The sequence below is a fragment of the Acipenser ruthenus genome, chromosome 41, assembly GCF_902713425.1.
Source record: "Acipenser ruthenus chromosome 41, fAciRut3.2 maternal haplotype, whole genome shotgun sequence".
Lineage (NCBI taxonomy): Eukaryota > Metazoa > Chordata > Actinopteri > Acipenseriformes > Acipenseridae > Acipenser > Acipenser ruthenus.
In genome coordinates this window covers 8,830,023-8,844,629 of record NC_081229.1, presented here as the reverse complement: position 1 = coordinate 8,844,629, position 14,607 = coordinate 8,830,023, and the positions used below count along the sequence as shown (strand labels likewise).

At 49.5% G+C, this 14,607-nt stretch overlaps 1 protein-coding gene across 2 annotated transcripts; it reads left to right on the top strand.

Annotated features, from left to right (window-relative positions):
- Window positions 1-64: 64 nt before the first annotated feature.
- On the top strand, window positions 65-13,670 carry LOC117434190 (tapasin). Of its 2 annotated transcripts, none has more exons than XM_059010679.1 (9): window positions 65-789; window positions 4,345-4,530; window positions 5,596-5,844; window positions 6,819-7,184; window positions 7,631-7,948; window positions 8,550-8,651; window positions 9,947-9,972; window positions 10,508-10,555; window positions 12,599-13,670. In XM_059010679.1, the coding sequence occupies exons 1-8, from the start codon at window positions 726-728 to the stop codon at window positions 10,517-10,519; spliced, it is 1,323 nt and encodes a 440-aa protein (XP_058866662.1). In that variant the 5' UTR covers window positions 65-725; the 3' UTR covers window positions 10,520-10,555; window positions 12,599-13,670. The 2 variants fall into 2 exon arrangements, with proteins under 2 accessions (XP_058866662.1, XP_058866661.1); XM_059010678.1 differs by having other exon boundaries at window positions 10,505-10,555.
- Window positions 13,671-14,607: the final 937 nt, after the last annotated feature.

Below are 14,607 nucleotides of genomic sequence, written 5' to 3'. Positions count from 1 at the left end.
TTTCCGGACAACTTCGGCTAGAACAAGCGCTGAAGTATTCTTTTTCGGCAAGTCTCGGAAACCGCGACGGAGAATGCCGAATCTTTGTTTTGACTTTGGTTATGCTTCGACAAGCTTCGGCCGTCCGGGTAGAGCTAGGGGAGGGCTGCGCGGAGGCGTAAAGACGAAGCAAGCCTCGAGAAACTTCGGGATACATCGTTAAAACTAATTTAAAACCGCCTTAAAAACAACACACTTAAATATCAAACTTTTATATCAAGTTCATTTTCTTACAAATAGTAATTAGCGCAACAACTTGGTCACATGTAGCTATCTTTAGTTTTTTACTGTTGACATTTTGGGTTTTGTTTTAATTGATGTTATAAAGCGATAGACGTTGCTTTTTAAATAAAGCCTGAGGCGCTTTGTAATTGTAGCATCGCGCTGTGAATCTAGAAGGTGTCGCTCTGCGGCTTATAGACACTGTACCGCTCTACAGAAAATGAACAATTTCCATACATATGAATAAAAATTAAAAATGCATTAGACACTGCACCTGCCCCGTGTAAGATAAGCACAGAGACACATGCGCGTAGTACCAGAGAAAGTGAAACTAACCCAGTATACGTGTGTTATCGGTTGCTTTGGACTCAGCGGGGAAAACCAGACTGGGTCTGCGGCAGAACAGTGTTCGCTCTCTCTCTCTCTCTCTCATCACAGCCCCTCGCAAACCCAGGCTCTGCACAATGCCAGAGATCTCCACTGTTTGCAAACTGGCCTTTATTGCGCTGATATGCAGCAGCTATATGGGTAAGTGAACATTTCGAAATATTTATAACATATTTCAATATTAGTATTATTATTAAAGATATTCGGTGTCGAGATCGACAAGGTTTGAAAGGCACGACTTGATAAAACATGACAAGAACGTGCTTTAGTTTGATACTGTTTGCATTTAACATAAAATAATAATAATAAATTAAAAATAATTATAGCGTTAACTGTAGTCTTTATTTCTAGTCTGTTGCTTTAGAAATGCACACGAAGTTTGGGGTCGACAAAGCTGGACCAAGTTTATTTTATATATATATTTGTGTTTATTTTATATATATATTTGTGTGTTTTTTGTGAACGCGTAGCTTAAGGGAAACAAAATGTCGGTTTGTTTTGTGTATTTGTAGTTTTTACTTTCGATTTCGCAGCGCTTCCTGTGTGCGCGACTCTGCAGCGCCGACACCAGCAGGTCCTCCTTGTTCGTGTTTGAAGACATGTTTTTTTATACAGGTTATACAGTCAGCCCCCCCCCCTCCTCGAGTTTTTATTTTTACTTTCGGAAGTGCTGGACTTTCCCCCCTAGAGAGGTGATCACTCGGGGGGGGGGGGGGCATCTCCAGCGATCGATCGAGGCTCTGGCCCAGGACAGGCTACACACGCCCACACCAGACGTAAAATGTATCAAGAATGATTTGCTCATACACAGCATCTATAAAATAAACCATGTGCGCTGTGACTTACTGCATTTTAACTTTGTATTTTATTCCATTTAGAAAAAGTGTCGGAAGCAGCGAATCTGCGGAAAACGCTTGATGAATACAGGCCTCTGTGTCTGTCAGTCAGTCACACTTCACTCTTGTGTAAATGCATTAGAGAGCCTCTTATCGAGATGTGATGACATTTGGTTTTGACATGTCTTCAGCACAGATTATTGAGAGAGTCGGACTGGGGGTGTGTGGAGGTGTCTGTTTGGACCAATGATGTGTCTAACACTAACTCTCCCTCCTCCCTCACCCTCTCCCCTACCCCTCTCCCACCTCAACTCCCTCCCTCACCCTCTCCCCTACCCCTCTACCACCTCTACTCCCTCCCTCACCCTCTCCCCTACCCCTCTCCCTCCTCTACTCCCTCCCTCACCCTCTCCCCTACCCCTCTCCCTCCTCTACTCCCTCCCTCACCCTCTCCCCTACCCCTCTCCCACCTCTACTCCCTCACCCTCTCCCCTACCCCTCTCCCACCTCTACTCCCTCACCCTCTCCCCTACCCCTCTCCCTCCTCTACTCCCTCCCTCACCCTCTCCCCTACCCCTCTCCCACCTCTACTCCCTCCCTCACCCTCTCCCCTACCCCTCTCCCACCTCTACTCCCTCCCTCACCCTCTCCCCTACCCCTCTCCCACCTCTACTCCCTCCCTCACCCTCTCCCCTACCCCTCTCCCACCTCTACTCCCTCCCTCACCCTCTCCCCTACCCCTCTCCCACCTCTACTCCCTCCCTCACCCTCTCCCCTACCCCTCTCCCTCCTCTACTCCCTCCCTCACCCTCTCCACCACCCCTCTCCCACCTCTACTCCCTCCCTCACCCTCTCCCCTACCCCTCTCCCACCTCTACTCCCTCCCTCACCCTCTCCCCTACCCCTCTCCCACCTCTACTCCCTCCCTCACCCTCTCCCCTACCCCTCTCCCACCTCTACTCCCTCCCTCACCCTCTCCCCTACCCCTCTCCCACCTCTACTCCCTCACCCTCTCCCCTACCACTCTCCCACCTCTACTCGCTCCCTCACCCTCTCCCCTACCCCTCTCCCTCCTCTACTCCCTCACCCTCTCCCCTACCCCTCTCCCTCCTCAACTCCCTCCCTCACCCTCTCCCCTACCCCTCTCCCTCCTCTACTCCCTCCCTCACCCTCTCCCCTACCCCTCTCCCACCTCTACTCCCTCCCTCACCCTCTCCCCTACCCCTCTCCCACCTCTACTCCCTCCCTCACCCTCTCCCCTACCCCTCTCCCTCCTCTACTCCCTCCCTCACCCTCTCCCCTACCCCTCTCCCTCCTCTACTCCCTCCCTCACCCTCTCCACCACCCCTCTCCCACCTCTACTCCCTCCCTCACCCTCTCCCCTACCCCTCTCCCACCTCTACTCCCTCCCTCACCCTCTCCCCTACCCCTCTCCCACCTCTACTCCCTCCCTCACCCTCTCCCCTACCCCTCTCCCACCTCTACTCCCTCCCTCACCCTCTCCCCTACCCCTCTCCCACCTCTACTCCCTCACCCTCTCCCCTACCACTCTCCCACCTCTACTCGCTCCCTCACCCTCTCCCCTACCCCTCTCCCTCCTCTACTCCCTCACCCTCTCCCCTACCCCTCTCCCTCCTCTACTCCCTCCCTCACCCTCTCCCCTACCCCTCTCCCTCCTCTACTCCCTCACCCTCTCCCCTACCCCTCTCCCACCTCGACTCCCTCCCTCACCCTCTCCAATACCCCTCTACCACCTCTACTCCCTCCCTCACCCTCTCCCCTACCCCTCTCCCTCCTCTACTCCCTCACCCTCTCCCCTACCCCTCTCCCTCCTCTACTCCCTCCCTCACCCTCTCCCCTACCCCTCTCCCACCTCTACTCCCTCCCTCACCCTCTCCCCTACCCCTCTCCCTCCTCTACTCCCTCCCTCACCCTCTCCCATACCCCTCTCCCTCCTCTACTCCCTCCCTCACCCTCTCCCCTACCCCTCTCCCTCCTCAACTCCCTCCCTCACCCTCTCCCCTACCCCTCTCCCTCCTCTACTCCCTCCCTCACCCTCTCCCCTACCCCTCTCCCTCCTCTACTCCCTCCCTCACCCTCTCCCCTACCCCTCTCCCTCCTCTACTCCCTCCCTCACCCTCTCCCCTACCCCTCTCCCTCCTCTACTCCCTCCCTCACCCTCTCCCCTACCCCTCTCCCTCCTCTACTCCCTCCCTCACCCTCTCCCCTACCCCTCTCCCTCCTCTACTCCCTCCCTCACCCTCTCCACCACCCCTCTCCCACCTCTACTCCCTCCCTCACCCTCTCCCCTACCCCTCTCCCACCTCTACTCCCTCCCTCACCCTCTCCCCTACCCCTCTCCCACCTCTACTCCCTCCCTCACCCTCTCCCCTACCCCTCTCCCTCCTCTACTCCCTCCCTCACCCTCTCCCCTACCCCTCTCCCTCCTCTACTCCCTCCCTCACCCTCTCCCCTACCCCTCTCCCTCCTCTACTCCCTCCCTCACCCTCTCCCCTACCCCTCTCCCTCCTCTACTCCCTCCCTCACCCTCTCCCCTACCCCTCTCCCTCCTCTACTCCCTCCCTCACCCTCTCCACCACCCCTCTCCCACCTCTACTCCCTCCCTCACCCTCTCCCCTACCCTTCTCCCACCTCTACTCCCTCCCTCACCCTCTCCCCTACCCCTCTCCCACCTCTACTCCCTCCCTCTCCCCTACCCCTCTACCACCTCAACTCCCACCCTCACCCTCTCCCCTACCCCTCCCACCTCTACTCCCTCCCTCACCCTCTCCACCACCTCTCTCCCTCCTCTTCTCCCTCCCTCACTCTCTTCCTACCCCTCTCCCCTCTCTCCCCCCAGCCCCTCCTGTTCTCAGCGTGTGCCCCGTGCTTGACTGCTGGTATGTGAAGGAAAAGCCGGGCAGCTTCCCCTCCGCCATGACGCAGGAGAAATCCCTCCTGTACATCAGAACCAGCGCCGACCAGACCGGGCCGGAGCAGAACCACCCCGTTGACATCGACCCCAAGAGGGTCTACCACGTCTCAGGTAAGTGCACTGCACTGACACACCTGAGTACAGGTAACAATACACAGGAATCCACACACCTGTATACAGGTAACACAGAGACACTCACCCACTGTACAGAGACATGAGACTCCCTACAGGACATTGAACAGCCACACACCTGCACAGGTAACACTGACTCTCTACATCAACCTGTAACTACAGTACACTGAGACACCTGCACAGGTAACACTGACTCCCTACATCAACCTGTAACTACTGTACACTGAGACACCTGCACAGGTAACACTGACTCTCTACATCAACCTGTAACTACTGTACACTGAGACACCTGCACAGGTAACACTGACTCTCTACATCAACCTGTAACTACTGTACACTGAGACACCTGCACAGGTAACACTGACTCTCTACATCAACCTGTAACTACAGTACACTGAGACACCTGCACAGGTAACACTGACTCCCTACTCTACATCAACCTGTAACTACTGTACACTGAGACACCTGCACAGGTAACACTGACTCTCTACATCAACCTGTAACTACTGTACACTGAGACACCTGCACAGGTAACACTGACTCCCTACTCTACATCAACCTGTAACTACTGTACACTGAGACACCTGCACAGGTAACACTGACTCTCTACATCAACCTGTAACTACTGTACACTGAGACACCTGCACAGGTAACACTGACTCTCTACTCTACATCAACCTGTATCTACTGTGCATTGAGACACCTGCACAGGTAACACTGACTCCCTACTCTACATCAACCTGTTACTACTGTACACTGAGACACCTGCACAGGTAACACTGACTCCCTACAACATGGTTTGTTTTTTAATGTGCTTTACCATGCCTCTCTGTGCTTTACAATGCTTACCTATGCTTTACTGTGCTTTCACTGTGCTTTATTACACTTTACTGTGTTTTTACTGTGGGAAACTGTTATAAGGGTCAGTTTCTCTCTCTCTCTCTCTCTCTCTCTCTCTCTCTCTCTCTCTCTCTCTCTCTCTCTCTCACGATTTCTCTATTTTTAACCCCCCCACCCCTCTTTCTCTCTCTCTCTCTCTCTCAGACCCGGCCGGGCCCCTGTGCAGTTCCTCTCTGCTGACGGTAGAGGGCGCTGTGGAGAAGCCGCAGTGTGAGATTAACCCCTTCACTCCTCAGCCCGCCCATGTGGACTGGAGCCTCTCTCTGACCAGCGGCGGGGTCAGCCCAGCCCGCCTGGGAGCTGATTGGCTCTCCACCTCCATCACCGCCCACAAAGGGGACATAGGTGTGTCCAGCATCTTGAGGGTTCCCACGGCAACCGGGCAGGCCACAGGTAACCATGATGAGGTCACAGTGTCTCACTCTCTCTCCTCTCTTTATGGGTTATCCTCTCTCTCAGTGTGTTCGCTCTCTCTCAGTGTGTTCTCCTCTCTCTCCTCTCTCTCTCTCAGTGTGTTCTCTCTCTGTGTGCTCTTTCCTCTCTCCTCTCTGTGTGCTCTTTCCTCTCTCCTCTGTGTGTGTTCCCTCTGCTTTCTGTTTTCTCTCTCTTCTCTCTCTCTGTTCTGTCTCCTTGCTCTCCTCTCTCACTGTGTTCTCCTCTCTCTATGTGTTCTCCTCTCTATCCTCTCTCACTGTTCTCTCTCCTCTATCCTCTCAGCGTGTTCTCTCTCTCCTCTCAGTGTTTTCTCTGTCTCCTCTCTCTGTGTTCTCTCTCTCACTGTGTTCTCTCTCTCCTCTCTGTGGGTTCTCCTCTCTATCTCTCCTCTCTCACTGGGTTCTCCTCTCACTGTGTTCTCTCTCTCCTCTCTCTCAGCAGTTCTCAGTGTGTTCTCTCTCTCCTCTCTCTCAGCGGTTCTCAGTGTGTTCTCCTCTCTCCTCTCTCTCAGCGGTTCTCAGTGTGTTCTCTCCTGTCTCTCAGCGGTTTTCAGTGTGTTCTCTCTCTCTCTCAGTGTGTTCTCCTCTCTCTCTCAGTGTGTTCTCTCTCTCTGTGGTTCTCAGTGTGTTTCTCCTCTCTCCTCTCTCTCAGCGGTTCTCAGTGTGTTCTCTCTCTCAGCGGTTCTCAGTGTGTTCTCTCTCTCTCAGTGTGTTCTCTCTCTCTCTCTCAGTGTGTTCTCCTCTCTCTCCTCTCTCTCAGTGGTTCTCAGTGTGTTCTCCTCTCTCTCCTCTCTCTCAGCGGTTCTCAGTGTGTTCTCCTCTCTCTCAGTGTGTTCTCCTCTCTCTCCTCTCTCTCAGTGGTTCTCACTGTGTTCTCTCTCTCCTCTCTCTCAGCGGTTCTCAGTGTGTTCTCCTCTCTCTCCTCTCTCTCAGCGGTTCTCAGTGTGTTCTCTCACACCCCGGTCCTGCGCTCTCGTCTCGGGCGGGCGGCTCGTCTGGACTGTGGGTTCTCGGTGCTGCCGGGCTGGCAGGAGCCTGGTTCTGGGTTTGCGGTGGAGTGGCGGTACCAGTTCCGTGGGGAGGGCCGGCTGGTCTATGCGTACAACGGACAGACAGACAGACTGGAGGAGCGCAGCGCCCAGCAGGAAGAGGCGAGCATGGACTTAGAGGCGCTGCACCAGACAGGAAACGCATCACTGCTGCTGCACAATGTAGACGTGCACCATGGGGGCACATACATCTGCACTGTGTACCTGCCCTACATCCTGGCACAGGTAGCAATGGAGCTGGAGGTCATAGGTAAGTATCTCACCTGTAATACACGTCTGCACACCTGTATCAGTACTGTCTGTCTGCCAGCCATGTATACTGGTACAGATAGTAATGGAGCTGGAGGTCATGGGTAGATATCTCACCTGTATCTGCTCACAGGCAGCGCCACTTCAGATCAGGTCTGCTTTAGTTTTGCTGGCAGGGCAGTAGCTGTGCCCTGGAGGGCTCTGTTTCTTACTGACATGCAGATGCTGGCCTATCTAGTCTGCATTGCCTGTCTGTTGTCTCTCACTGATATAGAGACTGGCTGATCTGGTCTGCATTGCCTGTCTATTGGTGGCACTTTCTTCTGGTTTCACCTGCTCAGAATTGTGATGGAGTGTTTTGAAGTCATGGACGAGGACAGTGGATGATTATAAAATGACTTTGGAAGCCGCTCACTCTGTAAAAGCCTCTCCTGTCTCCCCTGGCAGAGCCCCCACGCCTCTCCCTCTTCCCCTCCCCTCTCTGGTCCCCCCCCGGCCGCCCGGTCCAGCTGTCCTGTGAGATGTCGGGGTTCTACCCCTTGGATGTGGGGGTGCAGTGGCTGTGGAGGCCTGCAGGGGGCGCCGGGGTGCGCTACCTCCCGGAGGCTCAGCTCTCCGGACACACCCAGAACCCCGACGGGACCTACACCCAGACCAGCTTCCTGAGAGTCACCCCGGAGTCAGGGGACCACCAGGGCCAGTACTCCTGCATAGCGACTCACCTGGGGGCCAGCTACAGGAAGACAGTGACCCTGCACATCGCAGGTAACAAGCTGAGACACTGAGACACACCGAGACACACACACACACATATACACACACACTGAGACACTGAGACATACCGAGACACACACACACTGAGACACACACACTGAGACACTGAGACATACCGAGACACACACACACTGAGACACACACAGACACTGAAACGCACACACACACTGATACACACACACACTGAGTCACACACAAACCAAGACACACACACACTGAGACACACACAGACACTGAAACGCACACACACACTGATACACACACACACTGAGACACACACACACATACACAGACACTGAGACACACACACTCTGAGACACACACACTGAGACACTGAGACATACCGAGACACACACACACACACACACACTGAGACACACACACTGAGACACATACTCTGAGAACACACACTGAGTGATACTGAGACACACTGACATGGAGTCACAGACACACACACACTGAGACAGAGATGTGGAGACACAGACACACATACTGAGACACGCATACAGAGACACAGACACACACACACACACACACTGAGACCCACACAGTGACACATACAAATGGTGTGTCCCTCTCTCTACCCCCTCAGGTGCGTCGGGCCCCTCTATTGAGGATGCGATCGGTTTGTTTGTTGTAGCGTTTCTTCTGTACGGGCTCCTGAAGCTGGGGAGCTGGCTGTTCTGTGTTAAAGGTACGGCACATCTGCACTGATATTATTACCATTACACTGCACTCCGTTTATAACAATCACTGATATAAGAATCAACCGCATACAGTGATCAAAACCACTGGGACCAAATCATTCCTATACCAACCATGCTAAAATACTGTGCTTGTAAGAATCAAGCAATCCGCTTACAAGAATCATTTCAGGGTAAACATGTAATACAGTACTATATCAAGAACAATGACGTGTACAGCCAATAAAGCTGTTTTTGAATTTGCTCACATCTCGTGTGATTAGACACGCAGCGTGTATCCAGTATAATCCCTGCTCCGCAGCGACTCCCAGTAGAAAAAAACTAAGTCATGCAGTTTAGATGTGAGTCGACATGGCAGGAAAAAGACAGACACAATCGTCCCATCCTTGAACCAAATGAAGGATGCGATGAAAACTTTGAGGAATGGCCTACTGTACAGGGGCTTCGATGATCTGAACCTCCTCCATCGAGGTCTACAGGTTGTGGATCGTGCAATGATCCAGGGAGCACTGGACAGTTTGTAATCAGTGACTGCACCACTGCATTGTGCAGGTGTGTTTTTTTTCGTTCTCTTAGTGAACATTTGTTTCAATAAAGTGAATACACATTCATTGAATACATACTGAGTACAGCAGTGTGTGATATGCATGTAGAGTGAGAGGGAGGGTGTGGTGAGGAGGAGGAGGAGGAGGAGGAGGAGGAGGAGGAGGAGGAGGGAGATTGCAGAGGTTTGCATAGCAACTGAAAATAAGTGAGCCACAGATGCTTAAATGCAGTGGTACTGCTGACAGTAAAATACTGTACTGTGATGTCATTTTAATTGAAAGGCCATTACATGTAACATGGCACAGCAGTTAAACTAGGCACCCTCACAAGACGATTGCTTCTCAAGTATACTGTAGTAAAATAGGATCATGTATCCTTGAGTAAACAGAATCGTGGTCGTGTAACAAGCTGCTTCCCCACGAGGACTTGATTGTTTTGATGTGTTGTCCTCAGTGTTTGAGCATCATTGATTTTTTTGTATACTGTATTTAAACTGCTGATGCGCGGAGGCACTTTTGCTAAAAGTAATCATATCCGTCCGCTTTCAAGAATCAAACGCTTATAAGAATCAAATCATCTGGAACAGATGTGATTCTTATAAACAGAGTGCACTGTATTATTATTATTATTATTATTATTATTATTATTATTATTATTATTACCATTATTACCCAGGACCCATACTCTAAAATAATGCTGAATTCATTCATTCATTCATGTTCTTCTTTTTTCTCCACAGCTTGTCCTGCAGTTGAAATAGACAAGGTGAGTGTGTTTATCTGAGAATATTAATCAATCTGCACACACTGCCACAAGCACAGACACACACACTGAGACAGACTGAGACACACACACACACTGAGGCACAGACACACACACACACTGAGACAGACTGAGACACAGACACACACTGAGACAAACACACACACACACACACTGAGACAGACTGAGACACAGACACACACACACTGAGACAGACTGAGACACAGACACACACACACTGAGACAGACTGAGACACAGACACACACACACTGAGGCAGACTGAGACACAGACACACTGAGACAAACACACACACACACACACTGAGACAGACTGAGACACAGACACACACACACTGAGACAGACTGAGACACAGACACACGCTGAGACACAGACACACACTCACACACTCACACACACAGAGACACACATACTTTCTCATTCACTTTTAACCTCACTCTAACTCAATTCTCTCTCACACACACACTCTTGCTCTCTCACTCACTCAGTTCTCTAACTCTCTCACTCTTTCTCAGCAGAAGGCAGAGTGAGTCGGAGTGTCTTCCCCTGTGCAGCAGAGTGTCCTGGTAAGATCAGTGAGCAGCTCCATGCTGTCAGTGCAGGAGTCAGAGCCTCCGAGAGAGAGGTTCAGATCAGTGAGCAGCTCCATGGTGTCAGTGCAGGAGTCAGAGCCTCCGAGAGAGAGGTTCAGATCAGTGAGCAGCTCCATGCTGTAAGTGCAGGAGTCAGAGCCTCCGAGAGAGAGGTTCAGATCAGTGAGCAGCTCCATGCTGTAAGTGCAGGAGTCAGAGCCTCCGAGAGAGAGGTTCAGATCAGTGAGCAGCTCCATGCTGTAAGTGCAGGAGTCAGAGCCTCCGAGAGAGAGGTTCAGATCAGTGAGCAGCTCCATGCTGTCAGTGCAGCAGAGCCTCCGAGAGAGAGGTTCAGATCAGTGAGCAGCTCCATGCTGTCAGTGCAGCAGAGCCTCCGAGAGAGAGGTTCAGATCAGTGAGCAGCTCCATGCTGTCAGTGCAGCAGAGCCTCCGAGAGAGAGGTTCAGATCAGTGAGCAGCTCCATGCTGTCAGTGCAGCAGAGCCTCCGAGAGAGAGGTTCAGATCAGTGAGCAGCTCCATGCTGTCAGTGCAGGAGTCAGAGCCTCCGAGAGAGAGGTTCAGATCAGTGAGCAGCTCCATGCTGTCAGTGCAGGAGTCAGAGCCTCCGAGAGAGAGGTTCAGATCAGTGAGCAGCTCCATGCTGTCAGTGCAGGAGTCAGAGCCTCCGAGAGAGAGGTTCAGATCAGTGAGCAGCTCCATGCTGTCAGTGCAGGAGTCAGAGCCTCCGAGAGAGAGGTTCAGATCAGGGAGCAGCTCCATGCTGTCAGTGCAGGAGTCAGAGCCTCTGAGAGAGAGGTTCAGATCACCGAGCAGCTCCATGCTGTCAGTGCAGGAGTCAGAGCCTCTGAGAGAGAGGTTCAGATCAGCGAGCAGCTCCATGCTGTCAGTGCAGCAGAGCCTCCGAGAGAGAGGTTCAGATCAGCGAGCAGCTCAATGCTGTCAGTGCAGGAGTCAGAGCCTCTGAGAGAGAGGTTCAGATCAGTGAGCAGCTCCATGCTGTCAGTGCAGGAGTCAGAGCCTCTGAGAGAGAGGTTCAGATCAGTGAGCAGCTCCATGCTGTCAGTGCAGGACTGTAATACAGCTTTAAATCCTGTGAACAAGCCTCCATTCCTAAGTGTAATCTCGTTTTAAATCTCGCAAGCGCAGTCTCCAATGGAAATGTGCTCTCAGTAGTTGAGACGGGTTTAAAGTATTCAGAACGAATCAATGATCGGTACGAATCAGGAAGGAGGGACCTTGCCCGACTGTACTGGGAAAGGTATTTATTTATTTATTGATTTTTTTAATTGATTTTTTTTAATGGAAAAGGGGTGAAGTCAACGTGAATTGAGTAACCATTTTTTCTGGTGTTTATTGGCCATAAACCGATTTCATTTTTTTTGTATCCGGGGTTTTTTATTCGTTTTTATTGGTTAAAACCGAAAATCAGAAGCCCTATGTATAGTATAGTACAGAATGCTGATGACCTCAAATAAAATAAGAGATTGCAGTTGCAGTATTTGGCCACAGGGTGGCATGAGTTAACAGTTTGTTGTGTGACAATGTATGAGAAAGCTACTGTGACGTGAATGACTGGGAATAATAGCAAAATATGGGAGCCTTTGCTGAATAAATGGAAACCTCCAAACTATAATGATTACTAACGTGTTCCTGTCGTCTTGTTTGTTTTGTGTATCTCTGTTTTCTATCTCATGGACCCAGGGCTGTCTTTTAAATAAAAACATGATGTGCAAAGTTATATAATTATTACTTTTAAAGTTTTTTTTAAATATATATTTTTTCACGATAATTTATTTTTCATAGCAATGTAATCAAAGAAATAAAAAAGTAAATTCTCTACCTGAAGCTGCAGTGACTGCATTTAAACACCAGCAGTGGTGGCGCTGTACGCTGTATTAAAATGTTAGCCAAGTCAATCTTTTAAAAAACAAATACATACATATTTTAGTTAATAATAATAATAATAATAATAATAATAATAATAATAATAGTGTATTTTCTTATTTGAATCGCAGGTGGCTGAAGTTGTTCCATTTCTGAAGTTTTGGGCTGAAGAAGAATTCAGTTTGTTTTTTTCTTTTTCTTTAGAAAGAAAGCCTGCTATTTGCTTTAGTGTCGGTAATAGGGATTGGGCAGTTCAGCTTTGCACTGTGTGTGTGTGCTAGTCAGCGTGTCTGTATGTATGTGTGTGTGCCCATGTGATTGTGTTTGTGTGTGTGTGTGTGTGCCCGTGTGATTGTGTTTGTGTGTGTGTGTGTGTGCCCATGTGATTGTGTTTGTGTGTGTGTGTGTGTGCCCGTATGATTGTTTGTGTGTGTGTGTGGGTGCCTGTGGGTGTGATTGTGTGTGTGTATGAGTGTGTGCCTGTGTGATTGTGTTTGTGTGTGTGTGTGTGTGCCCGTATGATTGTTTGTGTGTGTGTGTGTGTGCCTGTGTGTGTGATTGTGTGTGTGTATGAGTGTGTGCCTGTGTGATTGTGTGTGTGTATGAGTGTGTGCCTGTGTGATTGTGTGTATGTAAGTTTTTCTATAGAAAGAAATACGTGCCTAGAAAAATCTGTACACATGATATTGTTTGTTAAGATGTTAATTCTACTGGTATTGTATAAAGAAACATATATGTATATATTGAACTCTCCCAGCAAATCAAGACACCCGGGTTTAAAAGGCAGCAAACCAGCATACTGTTCATTATTTATTAAGAGAGTCTTCTCATTAATACCAGACATCTGTGCACTTGAACCTCCTGTGATATGAGACGTTTTATCACTGATACAAGCTAACAGTGAATCTGACTCTTGTGGTAAAGACACACAGACAGACAGACCATTCGGAACTCACACACGCACACACAGACACACACACGGAACTCACACACGCACACACAGACACACACACAGACTCAACGCTATTTCAGATCTGCTCTACAATCAATAACACTGCTGCAGAAAGGTGTCTTCACATTTAGAACTGTGGGCTTATTTTTTGTCGCTAGTTTTAAATTGAAAAAAAAAATCTGTTTGAGAAATTTAAAAAAAATTGTCAACATTGTTAAGCTTTACTTGCTAATAAAACACATTTTGTAAAAGATGGTTTTGTGTTTGATTTTTACTGTAAAACACAGCGTGACTATAGACTAGAGCACAGTGTTTGATTGACTATAGCAGCTAGACTAGAGCACAGTGTTTGACTGACTAGCAGCTAGACTAGAGCACAGTGTTTGATTGACTATAGCAGCTAGACTAGAGCACAGTGTTTGATTGACTATAGCAGCTAGACTAGAGCACAGTGTTTGATTGACTATAGCAGCTAGACTAGAGCACAGTGTTTGATTGACTATAGCAGCTAGACTAGAGCACAGTGTTTGATTGACTATAGCAGCTAGACTAGAGCACAGTGTTTGATTGACTATAGCAGCTAGACTAGAGCACAGTGTTTGATTGACTACAGCAGCTAGACTAGAGCACAGTGTTTGATTGACTATAGCAGCTAGACTAGAGCAGTGTTTGATTGCTGACTAGCAGCTAGACTAGAGCACAGTGATTGCTGACTATAGCAGCTAGACTAGAGCACTGTGTTTGATTGACTACAGCAGCTAGACTAGAGCACAGTGTTTGATTGACTATAGCAGCTAGACTAGAGCACAGTGTTTGATTGTTGACTATAGCAGCTAGACTAGAGCACAGTGTTTGATTGACTATAGCAGCTAGACTAGAGCACAGTGTTTGATTGCTAGCTATAGCAGCTAGACTAGAGCACAGTGTTTGATACAGCTACACATAAAAATTGATCATTAGACCAAAGCTGTGAATCTCAATAGATTAAAACAGCGCGGTCTTATTTTCTATTAAATTTGTATTATTTCTAATGTTAAAAGATGTACCTTTTTATTAATACACTACGCATTCATTAATTCATTGACACGATCACTGATGCTATTTTGAATGCAGTCACTTCCCAATGCGTAGCTCTGAGGTTCTGCTGAGTATAGCACACTGCAGCACAAGCGCTGGCTACAGCATGGC